The sequence below is a fragment of the Galeopterus variegatus genome, unplaced genomic scaffold (assembly GCF_000696425.1).
Source record: "Galeopterus variegatus unplaced genomic scaffold, G_variegatus-3.0.2 Scaffold764, whole genome shotgun sequence".
NCBI classification, from domain to species: domain Eukaryota; kingdom Metazoa; phylum Chordata; class Mammalia; order Dermoptera; family Cynocephalidae; genus Galeopterus; species Galeopterus variegatus.
In genome coordinates this window covers 99,373-117,006 of record NW_007726875.1, presented here as the reverse complement: position 1 = coordinate 117,006, position 17,634 = coordinate 99,373, and the positions used below count along the sequence as shown (strand labels likewise).

Below are 17,634 nucleotides of genomic sequence, written 5' to 3'. Positions count from 1 at the left end.
AGAATTTCTGCGGAGGGCAGTTTATCAAACCCTTTGTTTTAGCAAACCTGCCGGGAATGAATTCTATAGATATATTTGTATGTATGCAGACTTTTTGTACATGGTTTTCATTATGCTATTGATATTAAAAGTAAAAATTTGAAAAAAAACTTCATGTCCACCATGGGGAACTGGCTGAGTAATTTATGGTGGAATGGAGATAACAGCCTTAAAAATGGAGACCATCTTTATATATTAATGTGGGAAAGAACCGCAATATAGTTAAGTGAAAAAAACAAGGTGTTAAACTGTATAGTATGTTTCCATTTTTGTAAAGAGGGAGCAGTTGCTTATACACACTAACTCTGAAAGGGTAAAAAGTAAGCAGGGTTCTGGCCCCGTGGCTCACTCAGGAGAGTGCAGCACTGGTTGCGCTGAGGCCGCGGGTTCGGATCCTATGTAGGGATGGCCGGTGTGCTCACTGGCTGAGCGTGGTGCAGATGACACCGTGCCGAGGGTTGCAATTCCCTTACCGGTCAGGAAAAAAAAAAAAAAGTAAGCAGGCATACTGGTTGACCTCGGGGAGGAGAAATAGGGGGACAAGGATGAGGAATAATTTTCAATCTATATCTTTTTCTATTTTGGAATTTTGAAACATGTAAAAATATTACCAGTTCAAAAAATAAACAAAAATCTCAACTCTTTCAAGTTAAAGCTTGATGATTTGTTTCATTGTTTACTGTCTGCCTCCCTCCACCAGAATGACCACATGAACAGGGACTGTGTATCTTGGTCACACCTGGTTTGTTTCGTATATGTATATGTTCAATTAACAGAACCAGTTGAGTATAAGACAGCTTCAACTCCTTGATGATACCAAAGATGTAAGATAAAGTTTCCTACTTTTTTTTTTTGGTCAGCTGGCCAGTTCAGAGACCAAACCCTTGACCTTGGTGTTATAACACCGTGCTGTAATCAACTGAGCTAACCGGCCATCCCTCACACATAAATTTCCAAGTTACTTTATTAAATTCCTTGTATTAACCAGCCCAAATTATCAGAGACCCCTACACACAAGTCCTGGCCAACAGCCAAGCCGCCTATTTCCAGTGTTATCTCTGCACGTCCTCTGAGGTATTCAGGTCCTTTCTGCAAAGGGTAACTGGGAAGAAATCTGCATGCAATCGGAAAAGCAATCTCCCATAGATCTCTTGTAAGAGATCCAATGTGAGCATCTGCTAGAATGCACTGTCTGATCTACAATCCATGCGTAGCTATTTAGATGTAACTTTATATTAAATAAATACAAAGTTCACTTCCTCAGTCACTAGCCACATTTCAGCTTTCACTAGCTGTAAGACATTTTCATCATAGCCAAAAGTTCTGTTGTATGGTGCTGGTCTAAAGATAGGTGGCCGAGAAGACTTTAAATCCCCCTTGTGATTATCTGACTGTAGAGGAAAAGGGAATGGGGCAGGGTCACCCGGGTCAGCCTGCACATCAAGGATCTTCACCAGGTCACACAGGCCTTCTGTGTATGGGTGAAATTTTTATGTCCCTCATTGTACCCAGGGACATCCCTTAAGGGAGGTGATTGAATCACACAGGGCCTACCTATTTTTAGGTAACCACGGACATACAGAAAAAAGAATGCACAGGGATGTTTCATTCCACGTGTTTATAGTTGCTCAATTTCCAGCCATGTTTGGAGGCCACGGGGAGGAGTGAAGAAATGGTAAATTCATACAATGTAACACTATGTAGTCATTTAAAATTTTTCAAAAAATTTTTTATGAAGTGTCAGTGGAAAAAATAGTGTGTAAAGTCTGGTTATGATTTATACTCTGTGCCAGCAAATGTAAATTGGAGGACATTTTGGAAAACTGGCTTGGATACACGAAAAATGTCAAGATCGTTTTTTACAAAACTACTAAGGATCTATTCTAGATTGAAGCCAACTCCAGATGGGACAGCAGAATGTAATATGTGGTTTATAATTTGCGTTTGAATAAAATATGAAAAACATACATTATTGGGACATTTGGAGAAGTTAGCAAAATGACTGGATTAAGTAATACATTTCAGCGTTGTTTCTTGGGTGGGTGTTCTTGAGGGACATCCGTTGAGGGATATGTAGGGTTCAGGGTAAAGGAAAAGATCCCCTAACTATATATTTTTATGTTTATGTGCATACGTGTATGTGTGCTTAGAGAAAAAAAGAAGTGCATACGCTGTATATTTGAAAGAACACACAAAACTACGCATGTCCATATACTTCCATTCCCTTGGGCTGCCTGTGCGGAACTGGCCGTTTCCCACGCTCCCTTCCTGACAGGGTCGCCCTCTGGAATACATTTCCCAGGAGGCCATGCATCCCGTGCCCGACCGGTTCCCAGCACGTTGCGCGCAGGGCCTTCGGGGAGATGAAGTCCTGGGCAGCCCGGCGGAAGTGCGGGCCGGAAGTGCCCGCAGCCGGTGTGCGCTGTGCGGCTGGTGCTCGGGCTGTCGCGCTGTCGCGCTGTCCGGCTGTCTGAGCAGACTGCAACTGTAACGAGTCCACGGTTCCGGTGGTGCGGCGAATGTGAGTATGAAGGACGAGGAGGCGCCCGTGGCCCGAGTGTGTATGCGCTGGGAGTGACTGAGTGGGCTCTTGAGACCCGGGACGGGACCGCGGATCCGGGGGCTGCCTGGCCGTGGGGGCGGGGAGAGTGGGCCGAGTGCGCGTGCGCTTGTGGGGTCGGGGGCGAGACCTCAGGTATACGTCTCCGGTAGACTGTCACCGCGCTTACGTCGGTGACGGGACTTCCTGCGTCTGCGAAACCGTCTGTGTGTGCAGGTGTGACCCTAGGTGTGTGCGTGTGGCTGGGTGTGTCACCCCGCGTGTGCATACCAGAGTGGAGGGGTGTCCTGCATGTGTTGATACCACCTGTGTGTGCAGGACTGACCTCAGGTGTGTGAGTGAGCCCTATAACCCTTACCCGTCACTCTCCCCCAGCCCCTGGCAGCCACTCATCTACCTTCTGTCTGTAGGTTTGCTTGTTCTGGACACTTCATGTAAATGGAGTCGTGCAACATGTGGTTTCTTGTGTCTGGCTTTTTTCCCCCCGAGCATACTATTTTCAAAGTTTATCCGCGTTGTAGTACGTTTCAATACTCTGTTCCTTTTTGTGGCTTAATATCCCATTGTATAAATATACCATAGTTTGTTTACCCATTCATAAGTTGATGGACATTTGGGTTGTTTCTAACTCTTCTAATATTATATATAATGCTGCTGCGAGCATTCACGTACAGGTTTTTGAGAGGAGGAGGCAGTTAGTAGGACCTAGGTTGTGGAGAATCTGGCCTGGGTGTATCTGTGTTTCTGTCCCAAAAGCACCTGTGCACATAGCTTTGACCACATCTGCTTCTTGCTGCCTGTGATCACCAACCGTACTTCATTTTACAGAATGCCAGCCCTGGGTCCCCTAGGTCAAAGCCAGCAGCCTGGAACCCCACCACTGTGTGTAAATAGAGGGAAGGCAGCAGTGGCTCTGAAAACAAGACCCTATCCTTGCAAGAGTCACCGGAAACCTGGGACCTCTGCCCAGGACTGAGACCACGCCCCACCACCACCACCCTGTAGCCTGGCCAAGCAGTCTGGAGACAGAGCAAGAGGATCAGGTGATGGAACCTAAGGTAGCAGGTGAGGCGGATGGTGGGGTGGTGATGACAGTGGTATAGGTGGCAGACACAGGGCTAGATGTTTTCAGAAACGATATCTGTCTCTAAAACACACTCTGCTCCTGCCACTTTCACTTTACTGCCCTGCCCTCCTCAGCCTGATCTAGGCCACCACCTCCTCATGCGTCTCTTACCTCCCATTGCCCCTTCCATTACTCTCCACACAGCAGGGGGTGGGGCAAGGGGTCCTTAAACCCAGAATGGTGAGGCCACTCCTCCCTTTAAACGTTCCATCGTTGGTCAGGCCATCAGAGCATGGCTGGAAAATTCTTCCTCTAAATGTTTAGAGCTTTGCAGGCCCAGAGGCAAAATCAAGGATGTCATGTAGGTACTTACCTAATAAGAGAGAAAACACACATCCACACATTTTTTTATTGGTAGAATGCAAAACTTTATTGATGGATGCTGAAATTTGAGTTTCACATAACATTATTATTCTTTTGATCTTTTTTTCCTTATTCTAATCTCTTAAAAATGTAAAGACCAGTTTTAGCTCACAGGCCATACAAAAACAGGCCAGAGTTTGATGGCCCCTCATTTGAGACAAATCTGCACTTCTTCCCATGCCTTCCAGGTCCTGTGTTACCAGATTTCTGCATTTGCAGGCCTCAGCTACACAGCTCTCTCTCTCTGCCTGGCATGCTTCCTGCTCTCTTCAGGCAACTCAGTGGAGTCACTCAGCTGTCACCTCCTCAGAGGCCCTCCCTGGCAACCTGATCCAAAATAGGTGCCATACACACCCACATTATGTGCTACCACATTTGAAGATTTTATGCTTGTTTCCACTCATCATAGACTGAGTTTCATGATGTGGTTCCCAGCCCATGGAATATTTGTTAAATGAATGAATGAGCAGACAGCCTTCCACAGGAGGTACTATTACCTCATTTTGCTCATAGGAAACCAAGACCTCATGGGAAATGAGCAGCCCAGGATCACAGCAGAGAGTGGTGAAGGTGGGTTTCATCCTAGATCTGACAGACTCCATGTATTATCCATCACGCTTGGTGTTCCCAGCTTAGGAGCGAGATGGGGAGGTAGGTGTGGACACTGGGAAAATCCGGACCCCAGGGGTGTGCTCAATACCCTTCCCTCTGTGGGAAGTAGCAAAAGGGCCTCACCTCAGCCCTTTTCTCCAAAGAATCTCCATCAGGACCTGAATTTGGGACAGCCGGGACCATTGATTTTCTCTCGTGAGAGCACTCACCCACCTAGTATCTCACTTTGTCTCCACACAAAGTATTCCCGTAGTAGCTTCTTGTGACCACCATGGTGAAGCTGGGTGGTGTTGAGCTGAGGCCTCAGACTGTTATAGAGAACATAATTCACTTTGCATGAAGTTCAAGAATAAGCAAAACTTATGGGTGGGGTCAGAAATCCCAGCAGTAATTGTCTCTGGGCCCAGGCACCTTCTCTGGCTGGGTCACTAAGGGAGAGCTGTCCGTGGTGCTGAAACGCCCCACACCTGAGCTGTGCGATGTGTATGGTAGCTGTGATTAGTTAAATTCAAATGATGGGGCCGGCCCGGTGGCGCACTGCTACAGTGTGCCGCTTGAGAGCGCGGTGGCGCTCCCGCCGAGGGTTCGGATCCCACATACAGACCGGCCGCTCACTGGCTGAGCGAGGTGCAGGCGCAACACCGAAGGTTGCGATCCCGTTGCCGGTCCCGGTCCGGTACGGGCGCAACACTGAGGGTTGCGATCCGTTGCCGGTCACGAAAAAAGACAAAAAGGAAAAAAAAAAAAATTCAAATGAAACTACAATTTCAGTTTCCCGGTCACGCCAGCTATGTTTCTAGCGGTCAGGGCTACATGGGGCTGATGGACTGTATTAGACAGCACTGCTCCAGAATGTTTCCATCCACTCAGAATGTTCTAGAGCTTGATTGGATGGTAGTTTCACAGGCATGTGCATCTGCTGAACTCACTGAGCTGAGCACTTATGCCTCTGTAAAAAAAAAAAAAAGAAAAAAGAAATACCTTTTTGAAGGCTCAAAAGTTCAAATCCCTGCCTGCCAGGCACTTGCACAACTTTTAACTTCTCTGTGCCCCTCTTTCCCAGCCTGTAAAAAGTGTGATGATGGTACCTCCATTTTGGTTGGTCAGGAGTGTCACCAGAGGTGCTTGCTGCGTGGCCTGACATGCAGGAGGTGCTCAGGAAAAGTGACCGGCTACTGTCTCTCAGAGGAAGCAGCTCTCCTATATTAGTCCGTTTCTGTTGCTTATAACAAAATGTCTGGAACTGGGTAATTTCCAAGAAAACAAATTTTATTGCTTACAGTTTCAGAGGCTGGGAAGTCCAAAGTCCAGGGAACACCTCTGGTGAGGGTTTTCTTTGGTAGTGGCTCTACAGCAATGCAGGAGTCTCACATGGCAGAAAATGGTGGAGCAAAGAGAGAGTTCCTCATGCACTTTCCTTCTAAAACCCTCAGAACCACACCCCTGACCACCATATTAATTTATTCACTATGGATGTTCCTACAATCTAATCACCTCTTCAAGGCACCACCTTTTAATTACTGTAATAGGATTTCCCACCCCAATAGTTACAGAAGGGATTTAAGTTTCAACAAGGTTGGAAGGGGACATCCAATCTATAGTATCCCCTTACCTGGCTAGCAGGGTACACACTGCCACACCCCAACCCATTGTCCCTGTTAGGGAACTCAGGGAGCATCTCACAGGGAGCCCTCAAGAAGTTCACAGCATGGGTGGAGTGGCAGCACAGGCAGCTGTGGCTGCCCGTGGGGACTCAGCCTAGACCCAGGTGATGTGGGGTGTCTTATGGGAACAGCTCCCTGTTTTAGAGGCAGGGGTCTGAAGCCTGGCCTCCAAGCCTCTTTCTGTGGAGCCCCCAAGCCCAGTGACCCCTTTCTCCTGCCTGGGTGCCGGGAGAGGAAGGTAGGTGTGAAGGTGGCATGGCTTCAGTCAGCAAGGATGCCATGAGGTATCTGTTGGCTGTTTCACAAAGTCTTTCCATGGAGGGATGTCATCCTGTTCTCCTGGGAGCCTGTCCTTATTGTACCTTGAGGAAACAGGCCTAGAGCCAGGAAATGGCTAGTTAGCAGCATACAGTGGAGCCACAGCTTTGAGCTGCATCCTCCCTGGATCATGCCGGATCCACAGAGGCTCCCTGGACCCCTGCACCAGTGCCCAGACAGGGCACCACATCCCCGGACTAATTCTGGCGGACATGGGTCACCCCATCACTGTCCACATGGACGCCTTTTTCACTGGGGTACATAAATCACCCCATTTGTCCACATGGACACTGTCTTCTCCACAAGCCTCACCATCTTGGCTGGAGGTCTGGTCCAGGGCAGGGATGGGGCAGGGGGTTGCTTCTCTGAAAAAGCTCAACTTAGATAAGCATCTTACCCTCTCAGTGCCTCAGTTTCCTTCCCATAAAATGAATCTCATAGCATTGCCTCACTCGGGGCGGAGCGAAGATCAAGTGGGCTAATAACTATAAGGTGACCACAGCCTACATGGCACATAAGTAAATGTTGGGAGCCCTGAAGGGTGAGCAGAAGAGAGCAGGCCCAGGACAGGTCTGGACTAGGATGACTGGGGCCCCTGAGAAATAGGCCAGTGTCTGGGGGCCTGCAGGGCCTGGGGGCAGGTCTGGCCTCACTCATGCTCTCTCCTCTCCTCCAGCTCTTCTGTCTCAGGGGAGCATCGAGGAGAACCAGCCAGATGTCCAGGACACCACACACCCAGCAGATGCTGTCCACGTGAGTTTTCCCTGTGTCTGTGTGCTCAGCATGCACATTTGTTTCCATCTCCCATTCTTGTGGCACTTCTACTACCCACCCCCTAGTCTTGGGGCAGGGCCCCTCCTTCTGCTCCTCCTCCAGTTAACCCCAGGGTGGGGCTTAGAGATGAGAAAATGGGTGCAGGGACCTACCTCTGGGCAGATCTGGGGCACAGGGGCTCTTTGTGACCATGCTGTTTATCAGCAAGTGTCCAGGAAAGGGGCAGAGCAGTGCCTGGCATTTGTGCTTAGACCCTGAGAGAGAGCAGTGGATGAATGAGCAAATGGTGGCATGGAACCACTGCCTTCCTGCAGCTGGTGTCCAGATGGAGGGTGGGGGCTCTGGGTGTTAAGAAAGGAATGTTGGGGTTCTAAAATCACTGTTGCCACACATGAAGCGCCTTCTCCATGGGGTCTCCAAGGAAACACCACACATGGGCAGAGGGACTGTCATTATCGCTGGGTCTGGCCCCAAAGCCTGAGTCAGGTCTCTGAACTGGGCTTAGACAGTTTCTATCCCAGAGTCTGAGGGTGCTGGTGCAATGGCAGGAAAGGCTGGGTTGGGGGTACTTGCTGGCACTGAGGCACACATTAGGGATGGCGCAGACACTATCCTGGCCCCTAGGACTCCCCGGCCCAGCCCTGAAGGAGATGAAGACCACATAGGTGTGACACAATTAGAGGGGCTGGTGAGGGACATCGTCTGAGCTGAGCACTTAGGGGAGGTGATGAGGAATCTCATGTTTTAGTCTGCTTGGGCTACTGTAACAAAACACCACATACTGAGTGGCTGAAACCATAGACATTTATTTCTCACAGCTCTGAAGTGTGGAAATCTAAGATTAAGGTGTCAGCAGAGTTGGGTTCTGGTGAGGATCCTCTTCCTGGCTTGCAGACAGCCGCCTTCTTGTTGTGTCCTCACGTGGCACAGAGAGAGAGGGCTCTGGTCTCATTCCTCTTCTTTTAACGGCAGTAATCCCATCATGGGGTTCCCACCCTCATGACCTCACCTACACTTCAATACATCCAAAAGGCCTCACTCTTGGGCCGGCCCGTGGCTCACTCGGGAGAGTGCGGTGCTGATAACACCAAGGCCACGGGTTCGGATCCCACATAGGGATGGCCGGTTCGCTCACTGGCTGAGCGTGGTGCTGACAACACCAAGTCAAGGATTAAGATCCCCTTACCGCTCATCTTTAAAAACAAAACAAAAAAATTATCTGTTGTGTATCTGAACTTCGCATTTAACTGGGTGTCCTATATTATTATTTGCTAAATCTAGCAATGCTCAGTTTAGGGGCCTCTGGAAGCTCCAAAAGGCCTCACTCCAAATAGCACCACATTGGGGCTAGGGCTTCTGTGTGTGAATTTTGGGGGCACGCAAACATCTCATCCATAATACATCATGAAGTGGGATAGCACCCAGCACAGTATCGCAGTTATAATGGCACCACCTCTTGGCATAGGTCACTCAGAGTATGAATGCCCCCATGACAACAGGGAATTTTCCAGATCATGTCCTGCCATTCCCTTCGGGACTGGCCCTGGTCAGGCACGGCCTGTGGCTGAACTGACGTGTGTGTGATGTTTCAGAAGCCAGTGACCTTTAAGGATGTGGCTGTGGACTTCACAAGGGAGGAGTGGGGACTGCTGGACCCAGCACAGAGGATCTTGTACCGAGATGTGATGCTGAGGAACTACAGCAACCTGGTGTCCCTGGGTGAGGCCTCCCCATCTCCTCTTCATCCATGTCACTCACGTGTGTGTGTATTTATCCCCTGCCTTGTTCTCAGTTACTCACACCCAGGTGTGTCCTTGCTCTGACCTGTGTTCACCAGCCAGGTCCCCTCTGTGCCGAGACTGACCCCCTACCCCACATCACCAAGGAGAGACCTTTCCTGAGCCTCGGTACATACACCGCAATGTTCGGCCCATGTTAGAGCCTGGCTGACTTGGAACATCAGCATCAACATTTTCCTCCTCTTTTCTCACCATTGACAGGACTTCCTGATTCCAAACCAGACGTGATCTCCAAGCTGGAGCAATGGGAAGACCCCTGGACTATGGAGAGAGATGTTCCAAGAGGTCCAGGTAAGTGAAGTGAGGGTTTCTCTTATCAGATCAGTGGGTTTATTTCTCCTCTTCATAGATGGGGCAGGGAGATGCAGTGTGTATCCAAGGGGAAAGTGCCCCCAAACACACCCTGTACTCATTAAGCAGTCACTGCCCCCAGCCCCTGACAACTACTAATCTGCTTTTTTTCTCTATGATTTGTCTGTTCTGGACATCTCATATAAAGGGAGTTTATATAACTTTATCACATAAATACATATAAGTTCATATATTTCTCATATAAATACATTAAGTAGTACTTTGTGACTGTTTTCTTTCAATGAGTATGTTTTCAAAATTCATCCTCAGGCTGGCTGGTTAGCTTAGTTGGTTACAGGGTGGAGTTAGAACACCAAGGTCAAGCATTCAAATCCTCATACCAGCCAGCCACTAAAAAAAAAGAATATCACATCAGTTTTCAGACAGGAACCAAGGCCTCCAGGTAGTAGATAGTGACATGGGACAGACTCTCAGAGGCCCGTACACACGTGTTATCTTGAAGCATTCTCACCATAGCCCCATGAGGTCCATGGTGTGAACTCCGATAAGCTCCCAATACTCAACCCTAGCACGGGGGCATGTGTGTTCCCTTCCCTCTACTGTGCCACCTCCCTAGTGCTCTGCCCCTGACCCTTGTAGTCTAAGAAGGAGCACCAGGCTCTGGGGAATAGTGGGAGTGGTTTTCATTCTCACGCCTGACCCAGGCTCAAGCACAGGGTCAGAGGGTGGGGCCTGGTGCAGGGTGGATGCTGATTGGTTAGTCAGTGCCTTGTAGATTCACAGTAGGAGACATGCTGTGCACTGGCCTTGAGTGGGGGGTGCTGAAGATCGGTTTCTTTCCTTGACCTCCTCCCTCCAAGCAATCAGAACATGGAACATGGAAGACAACAATGTTCACTCGAGGAGGTCTGTCTTATGTGAAATGTGCTCACTTTGACCCTGTACCCACCCTCGCTTCTCTGCACTCAGGTCCTGGGACTAGGAGTCTTTCTGGCCTCCTATTACCACAGGGTATATTAGTTTCCTGTGGCTGTTGTAACAAACCACCACGAACTGGGTGGCTTAAAACTACAGAAATACATTCTTTTTTTTTTTTTTCCTTTTTGTCTTTTTTACTGACCGGTAACGGGATCACAACCCTCGGTGTCGCGCCCGTACCGGGGACCGGCAGCGGGATCGCGACCCTCGGTGTTGCACCCACACCACGCTCAGCCAGTGAGCGGGAACCGGTCTCCACATGGGATCCGAACCCTCGGCAGGAGCGCCGCACTCTCCAGTGCGCCACTGGGCCGGCCCTTTTTTTTTTTTTTCAGAAATACATTCTCACAGAAGTGACAGGCCAGAATTCCAAAATCCATGTCACTGAGCTGAAATTAAGGTGTTGACAGGACTGCACGCTCTCCAGACACTAGCGGAGAACACATTCCTTGCCTTTTCCGACTTCTGGTGGCTGCCTCACTCCAGTTTCTGCCTCTGTCTTCTCATTACTTTCTCTTCTCTGTCTCTCAAAATTCTTCACTGCTTCTCTCTTCCAAGGGCACATGTGAGTACATTTTGGGCCCACCTGGATAATCCAGAATAAACTCCCTTTCTCAATATCCTTAACTTAATCACTTTTGGGGGGTGTCATATACGGTAATATTCACTCTTTTAGCATATAAGGCAATTGTAGTGGATTGAATAATATCCTCCAAAACTTCAGGTCCACTTGAACTTCAGAATGTGACCTTATTTGGAAATGAGGTCTTTGCAGATGTAATTAATTAAAGATCTTGAGAAGAATCATCCTGGATTTAGAGTGGTGTCCTTCCAAGAGATGGAAAAGGAGAAGACATGGAGAGACCTACAGAAGGCTATGTGAAGACAGGCAGAGATTGGAGTGACGTGGAACAAGCCAAGGATTGCTAGGACCTGCCAGAAGCTAGGAGAGAGGCATGGAATGGTTTCTCTCTCAGGGCCTCCAAAAAGAACCAACCCTGCTGCCACTTTGATTTCACATTTCTGGCCTCTCGAACTGTGAGAGAATGAATTTCTGTGGTTTTAAGCTACCCAGTTTGTGATACTTATGGCAGTTCTAGCAAATTAATATAGTAATACTCATAGGTTCTGAGAATTAGGATGTTAATATACCTTTGGGGGTCCATTTTCTTCCAGCCTACCACACCAGGTCTCACACCTCAGTTAAATAGCACCATCACTCATTAGCTGGACGATAGTGGGCACATTGCTGACGTTTCCTGAGGCCCAGGTCTCCTAAAATATCTCACGTTTTTTGAGGTCGTGATGTGGGCATCCTGTACATAGCTGATGCATGTTTGCTGAGAGCCAAGCCCTACTTCAATGAGGGGATGGTTGTGACACAGCCACGGTGGTACCTGACAGGTGTAGTGGCTCTAGTGACTTTGACCTGTGTTTTTCTGTGCTTCCTTCCACCACTTTACTTCCCCACTGATGTGTGTGCAGAAAAGGGGATTTTTTTTGGTGGTGTTTTTTTTAAAAAAGATGACCGGTAAGGGGATCTTAAACCTTGACTTGGTGTTGTCAGCACCACGCTCTCCCAAGTGAGCCACAGGCCGGCCCCTGCAGAAAAGTGTTAACAGAGCAGACCTGAGGCTGCCATCCTGAGAAAGGCCTGAGGCAAGGCTGGCCCTTGGCTGGTGTCTGTGAACTAAGGTTTCAGGAGATGTTCCCACCATTCCCTAACTGGTAAGAGTGACTTACTGTGTATTACACAAACAGTGTGGTTTATGCCAAACACCTTCTTCTTGGGAGTCTGGAATTTTTGTTCATGCCAGGTGGAGAGTGCCTACCTGAACAGCCCTTGATAAAGCACTGGGCCCTGAGTCTCTAACAAGCTTCCCTAGTAGACAGTGCTTCATATGTGTTGTCAGAATTTAGTGCATCCAGTGTGACTCCACAGGGAGATCTAGTTTTGCTTTGTGTCCTTTCACTGTAATCAGTCATAACTGTGAGTACAACTTTTTGCTGAGTCCCATGAGTCCTAGGGGAGGGACCCCGACCTACCTGCCCTTCTGTCCTCAGTCCCTGTCCCCTTCCTCAATTACAGGAGCCCCTTCTCAAAGCTGCAGATTCACACAGTCTTGGCCAGCAGCCTACTCTATTGTCTCCGTCTGACAGCCAAGGTTCTATAAATCCTCTCCCGAAGGGCAGTACACATCCAGATTGGGCCTTGAATGTGTATCTTTGCTTGTTTTTCAGACTCAAAACCTCAGACCCTAGCTGAACAGCTGGCCCCAGACAAAGGCAGTCTGCCTTGTGGGTGGATGACAGTGGGACTCGAAGGGCAAGATTTCTGGCACACCATATTGAGAAAAGTTGTGGGGCGTGAAGGCCAGGAAGCAGAAAGATGCTGCCAAGCAGTGATGCTTAGCCAGGGGGAGAAGAACCTGGAGCGGAGCCTTGCAGGAAGTTTCCACTGGCCCCCATTTGTCACTGAGCATCAGGACACTCCTCCAGCCTCAAACCACATCCTCAAAAAGGGCCTCACATGCGTTTCAGTCTTAGATCAGGGTTACTCCTGCCAAAGAGAGGATGTGTGTGGAGAAGCCTGCAGCTGTTTCCCAGACCTTAGTTGGCCACCAGGAGTCCACACTGCAGAGGGCATCCCAGTGTGCAGTGGGTGGGAAGATGCCTTTGGCAAGAACACGTGCCTCGTGAGCTATCAGCAGGTTCCCAATGGAAGGAAGCCCTACACATGCGAGGAGTGTGGGAAGGCCTTTGGGCAGAGCACTCATCTCATTCAGCACCAAAGAACCCACACTGGCGAGAAGCCGTATGCCTGCTGGGAGTGCGGACGTGCCTTCAGCAAGAACTCATCTCTGGTCAAGCACCGGCGCATCCACACGGGCGAGAAACCCTACACGTGTGGCCAGTGTGGCAAGCGCTTTCGTGAGAGCTCATCGCTTGTCAAGCACCAGCGGGTGCACACAGGTGAGAAGCCATACACATGTGGTGAGTGTGGGCGCACCTTCAGCCAGAGCAGCCACCTCCTGCAGCACCAGCGAGCCCACACCGGGGAGAAGCCATTTGCCTGCCACAAATGCGGCCGAGCCTTTGCCGACTCCTCGGCCCTCCTTGTCCACCACAGAACCCACACGGGAGAGAGGCCCTACGAGTGCCGTGTGTGCTGCAAGGCATTCAGCCTCAGCTCATCCCTGACCGAACATGAGCGCTGCCACACAGGAGAGAAGCCATACGAGTGTCGGGAATGCGGGAAGGCCTTCAGCCAGAGCTCGTCCCTCAGCAAGCACCTGAGGACACACACGGGTGAGAAGCCATACTCATGTGGTGACTGTGGGCGCACCTTCAGCCAGAGCTCGTCCCTGGCCAAGCACCAGCGGGTACACACGGGTGAGCGGCCCTATCTGTGTGGAGAGTGTGGAAAGGCCTTCAGCCAGGGCTCCTACCTGATTCAGCACCTCAAGATTCACAGCGGTGAGAAGCCCTACACATGCAGTGAGTGCAGGAAGCCATTCACCGACTCCTCGGCCCTGGTCCTACACCAGCGGGTGCACACAGGTGAGCGTCCTTACGCATGCGGAAAATGCGGGAAGACCTTCAGCCAGAGCAAGTTCCTCACCCAGCATGAGCGGATCCATACTGGCGAGAAGCCCTTCGTGTGTGGTGACTGCGGAAAAGCCTTCCTGCAGAGTTCATCTCTCACCCTCCATCAGAGAACGCACACTGGGGAGAAGCCTTACAAGTGCAATGAGTGCGGCAAGTCCTACATCCAGATGTCGCACCTCACCGAGCATTACCGGGTGCATACCGGGGAGCGGCCCTACACATGCAACGTATGCGGTAAAGCCTTCAGCCGGGGCACACACCTCACACAGCACCAGCGTGTCCATGCAGGTGCCAAGCCCTTCATATGCTGTGTGTGTCAGAAAACCTTCCAGGAGGCCACAGCCCTCGTACTGCATCAGAGGACGCACTCTGGCGAGAAGCCCTTTGAGTGTCGTGAGTGCGGCAAAGCCTTCAGCCAAAGCAGATTCCTGGCCCAGCATCAGAGAATTCATTCCCGGGGGAGACCATATCAATACAGCGAGTATCAGAAAACCCTGAGCAACTGTTTGGTGCTTGTACGTCAGTGAACTGAGCACGTGCCAGAGACCTTCCCATCTGTCCTTGGTGTGTTGTCCTCTATCTGGGGGAGGCCCTGTGAGTGTGAAGAGCTCAGGGCCTGTGTAGGGCAGCCTCTGTCCTGCCTCACACACGTCTTCCTACAGGGTCACCTGGTCTGTTGAGAAAGCTGGGCGTGGGCCTTTGATTTGTCTTCCTTATCCCCATAACCTTCAAGGGGAGTAATGGCCACTCCCAGTTCTTCTCCATCATTAGGTTCCCGTGGATGCCCACCAGGTGGCAGGAGGTCCACAAGTGTGAACGTGCTTCCTCTCAGCAGGACTGGAACGCAGCTTATTTCAAAGTTTTTGCCAAGGCAAAAATGAAATTAAAGGGGAAAAATCTATTTTAAAAAGATGCTTTTGCAGTTTGTGCCCTGTTTTAACTTGGACCATATGGTTTTGGGGTTTGTTTTTCCCCCACATAAAGTAAGCTTTATATTCTGAAATGTTATGTGTCACAAAGTCCAGTTCTTTAAAAAGGAAATTTTGCATCTTATTTCTCAGCTTCAACATGAGGACTTCACCAAATCAGTTGGGACAGTGATGTTAGCTAAGGTTTTATTTAGCAGGTTGTAAGCACTTTATAGGTACTGCCCTTCACCCTCTCTGCAGCCCTGGGATGCTGAGTGTTTTTATCCCCAATCCACAGATCAGGAGCTGAGACTGGTTTTTTGTTTTTTGGGTTTTTTGTTGTTGTTGTTTTGGCAGCTGGCTGGTAAAGGGATCCAAACCTGTGATAAGTTTTTTAAGTCTGTGCTGTAACCAACTGAGCTAACCGGCTGGCCAGCTCAGGAGCTGAGACTTTGAGAGGTTAAATCACTTGCCCAGGCCCCCAGCTAGAAGCCACTCACTTTTCAGAATGAAAATAAAAGGCTAGGGTGGTAGAAGTCCCTCATTCCCTTTCAGCATATGCCCAGAAGTATTTACTTTGAAAGGCAATTCTAGAATATAAAGTCCTATTGAGCATTTGGAGACAGTGGGATAATTGGATTCCACCTGAAGAAGTGGGTTAAGCCACTTGGCTGACTTGAGGAAAAGGCAAACTAGGAACTGGGATCTGTTGCTCAACCCAGAGGTTCATTAAATGCCTACCGGGAGCCATCCACTTGTTCTCACTCTCCCACGTAATACTGCTTGAGTGTTCTCCAGCTATCAGGGTGAGTTCTGGCCTCTAGCTCAGCCCCCTGTGCTCACCCACCATGCCCATCTTTCCAGGCTCATCCACTGTCATCCCACAGGCAGCCTGCATTAGCCAAACCCACCTCTTTCCTCTTCCCTGACAGTCTGGTTCGTTCTGGTTTCTCTCTTCAGATCAGCTCCAGGGTAACCTCTCCCTGACTGAGTCAGCACCTTCTCGTGCCCCACCACAGCACGTGCATTGCATTGTCATTGGCCATGTCCTCATCCAGAAACCACCATGGTCTGGAAGCTCCTTTACACATGTCTCAGTTGTATTTGTATCCCCATCACCTGGCACACTGAGGGTCCAAGGTAGACAGGGAATGAGTAAACCAGTAAGACTCTGAAAGTGCAAAAAGACTACTGTGTAGGGGTCCCCAATGCCACCCTCAGGTTCACTGAGGGACTCACAGAACTCAGAAAAACTGATATACTCAAGGTTTATTACAGTGAAAGGATACAGATTAAGATTAAAGAGTAAAATAACAGGGCCGGCCCGGTGGCGCACTGGAGAGTGCACCGCTTGGGAGTGTGGCGGCGCTCCCACCGAGGGTTCGGATCATGTGGAGACCAGTTCCCGCTCACTGGCTGAGGGTTGCGATCCCATTGCCGGTCAGTAAAAAAATACAAAAAGGAAAAAAAAAAAAAAAAAAATAAAATAACAAAGGTGAAAGGTGCATAAGGCACAGTCCAGGAGAGACCAGGTACAACTGTAGACTGCTTAATTCTCCCAGCGACAAATGACAATACACACAGTATTACCAACCAGGGAAGCTCCCCCAACCCTTATTTACTAAGGGTTGATCACGTTGGCATGGAGTGCCCACATGACTGACCTCAGTCACTCAGTCTCCAGCCCCGTCAGAGGTCAAACTGATAAGAGTGTGGCCCAAGATCCCCACCATAAATCACATGTTGACAAGTTATCTGGCATGGTCCAAGGTCCAAAGGTAAACAAAGACACTTTTAACAGGCAGGATATTCCAAGAGCTGAGCAGGTCAAGTGCCAGTTTATTCTCTGTAATGTGCAGGGTTGTATCACCTGCTGAGTTAAGCCTTTACCGCACAATGACCCAACACAGTTGCAGCCCCAGGAGGCCTTGTCACCCAGCTGAGGGCCACAGCTGCTACAGCAACATGAGGGAGAGAAGCAATTCACAGCAGCAAGAGTGAACTCAGTTTTGCAGGACAAGACCATCTCAGGGGGGTGTCCAGTCGGGACAGCACTCAGTAGCACCACCGCCGTAAGAGTCCCAAAGAGCAGGCTGAGAAACAGCCATATGGCTGGGTGCACTTCTGGCTCTGCTGCACACCCACTATGACTTGCCACAGGCTGCCAAATTTAGCCTTTGTAAAACTGGGGACAGTGCCATTCCCAGGGATTGTCCGTGAGGCAATTCATTCTTCCCATAGGGCTAGCAGGTCTTCAAATTCTTTTGCTTTATTATGCTTTATTGTTCATCAATGTTTGTCTTATACCAAATGCCAGTAGGCATTTGAGCTGCCTAGACCCTGCATGGAGGGCAGGGCTGCTTGTTGGCATCAGATGCAGGAGGCAGAGGCTGAACCTCAGGTTGTGGGTTCCCTGGGATATCAGGCCCAGTCAAGTGGTCCTGAGACAAGAGGTAAAGGAGAGCCCATGGGGCCCAGAGACCTCAATTTACTCCTTAGGGTGGCCCCCTGGGCTGCATCCTAGTGACGTGAGGTGTGCATCCGCACTCGTGCACACACACTCCCTGGACGC

The 17,634-nt window shown here is 49.7% G+C and overlaps 1 protein-coding gene across 3 annotated transcripts in view; it reads left to right on the top strand.

The window, feature by feature from the left end:
* Positions 1 to 2,480: 2,480 nt before the first annotated feature.
* ZSCAN22 (zinc finger and SCAN domain containing 22) overlaps positions 2,481 to 17,634 on the top strand; it is a 35,811-nt gene continuing 20,657 nt past the window's right edge. Inside the window, exons 1-6 of one of the 3 annotated variants that reach the window (XM_008572192.1) lie at positions 2,481 to 2,560; positions 3,428 to 3,664; positions 7,359 to 7,435; positions 9,049 to 9,175; positions 9,457 to 9,546; positions 12,787 to 15,157. In XM_008572192.1, coding sequence (XP_008570414.1) covers positions 3,646 to 3,664; positions 7,359 to 7,435; positions 9,049 to 9,175; positions 9,457 to 9,546; positions 12,787 to 14,681 — 2,208 coding nt within the window. In that variant the 5' untranslated portion in view covers positions 2,481 to 2,560; positions 3,428 to 3,645 and the 3' untranslated portion in view covers positions 14,682 to 15,157. Of the gene's footprint in view, positions 2,561 to 3,427; positions 3,665 to 4,540; positions 4,659 to 7,358; positions 7,436 to 9,048; positions 9,176 to 9,313; positions 9,364 to 9,456; positions 9,547 to 12,786; positions 15,158 to 17,634 lie in introns of those variants that run through there. The other 2 variants (XM_008572196.1, XM_008572193.1) reach the window with 2 other exon arrangements.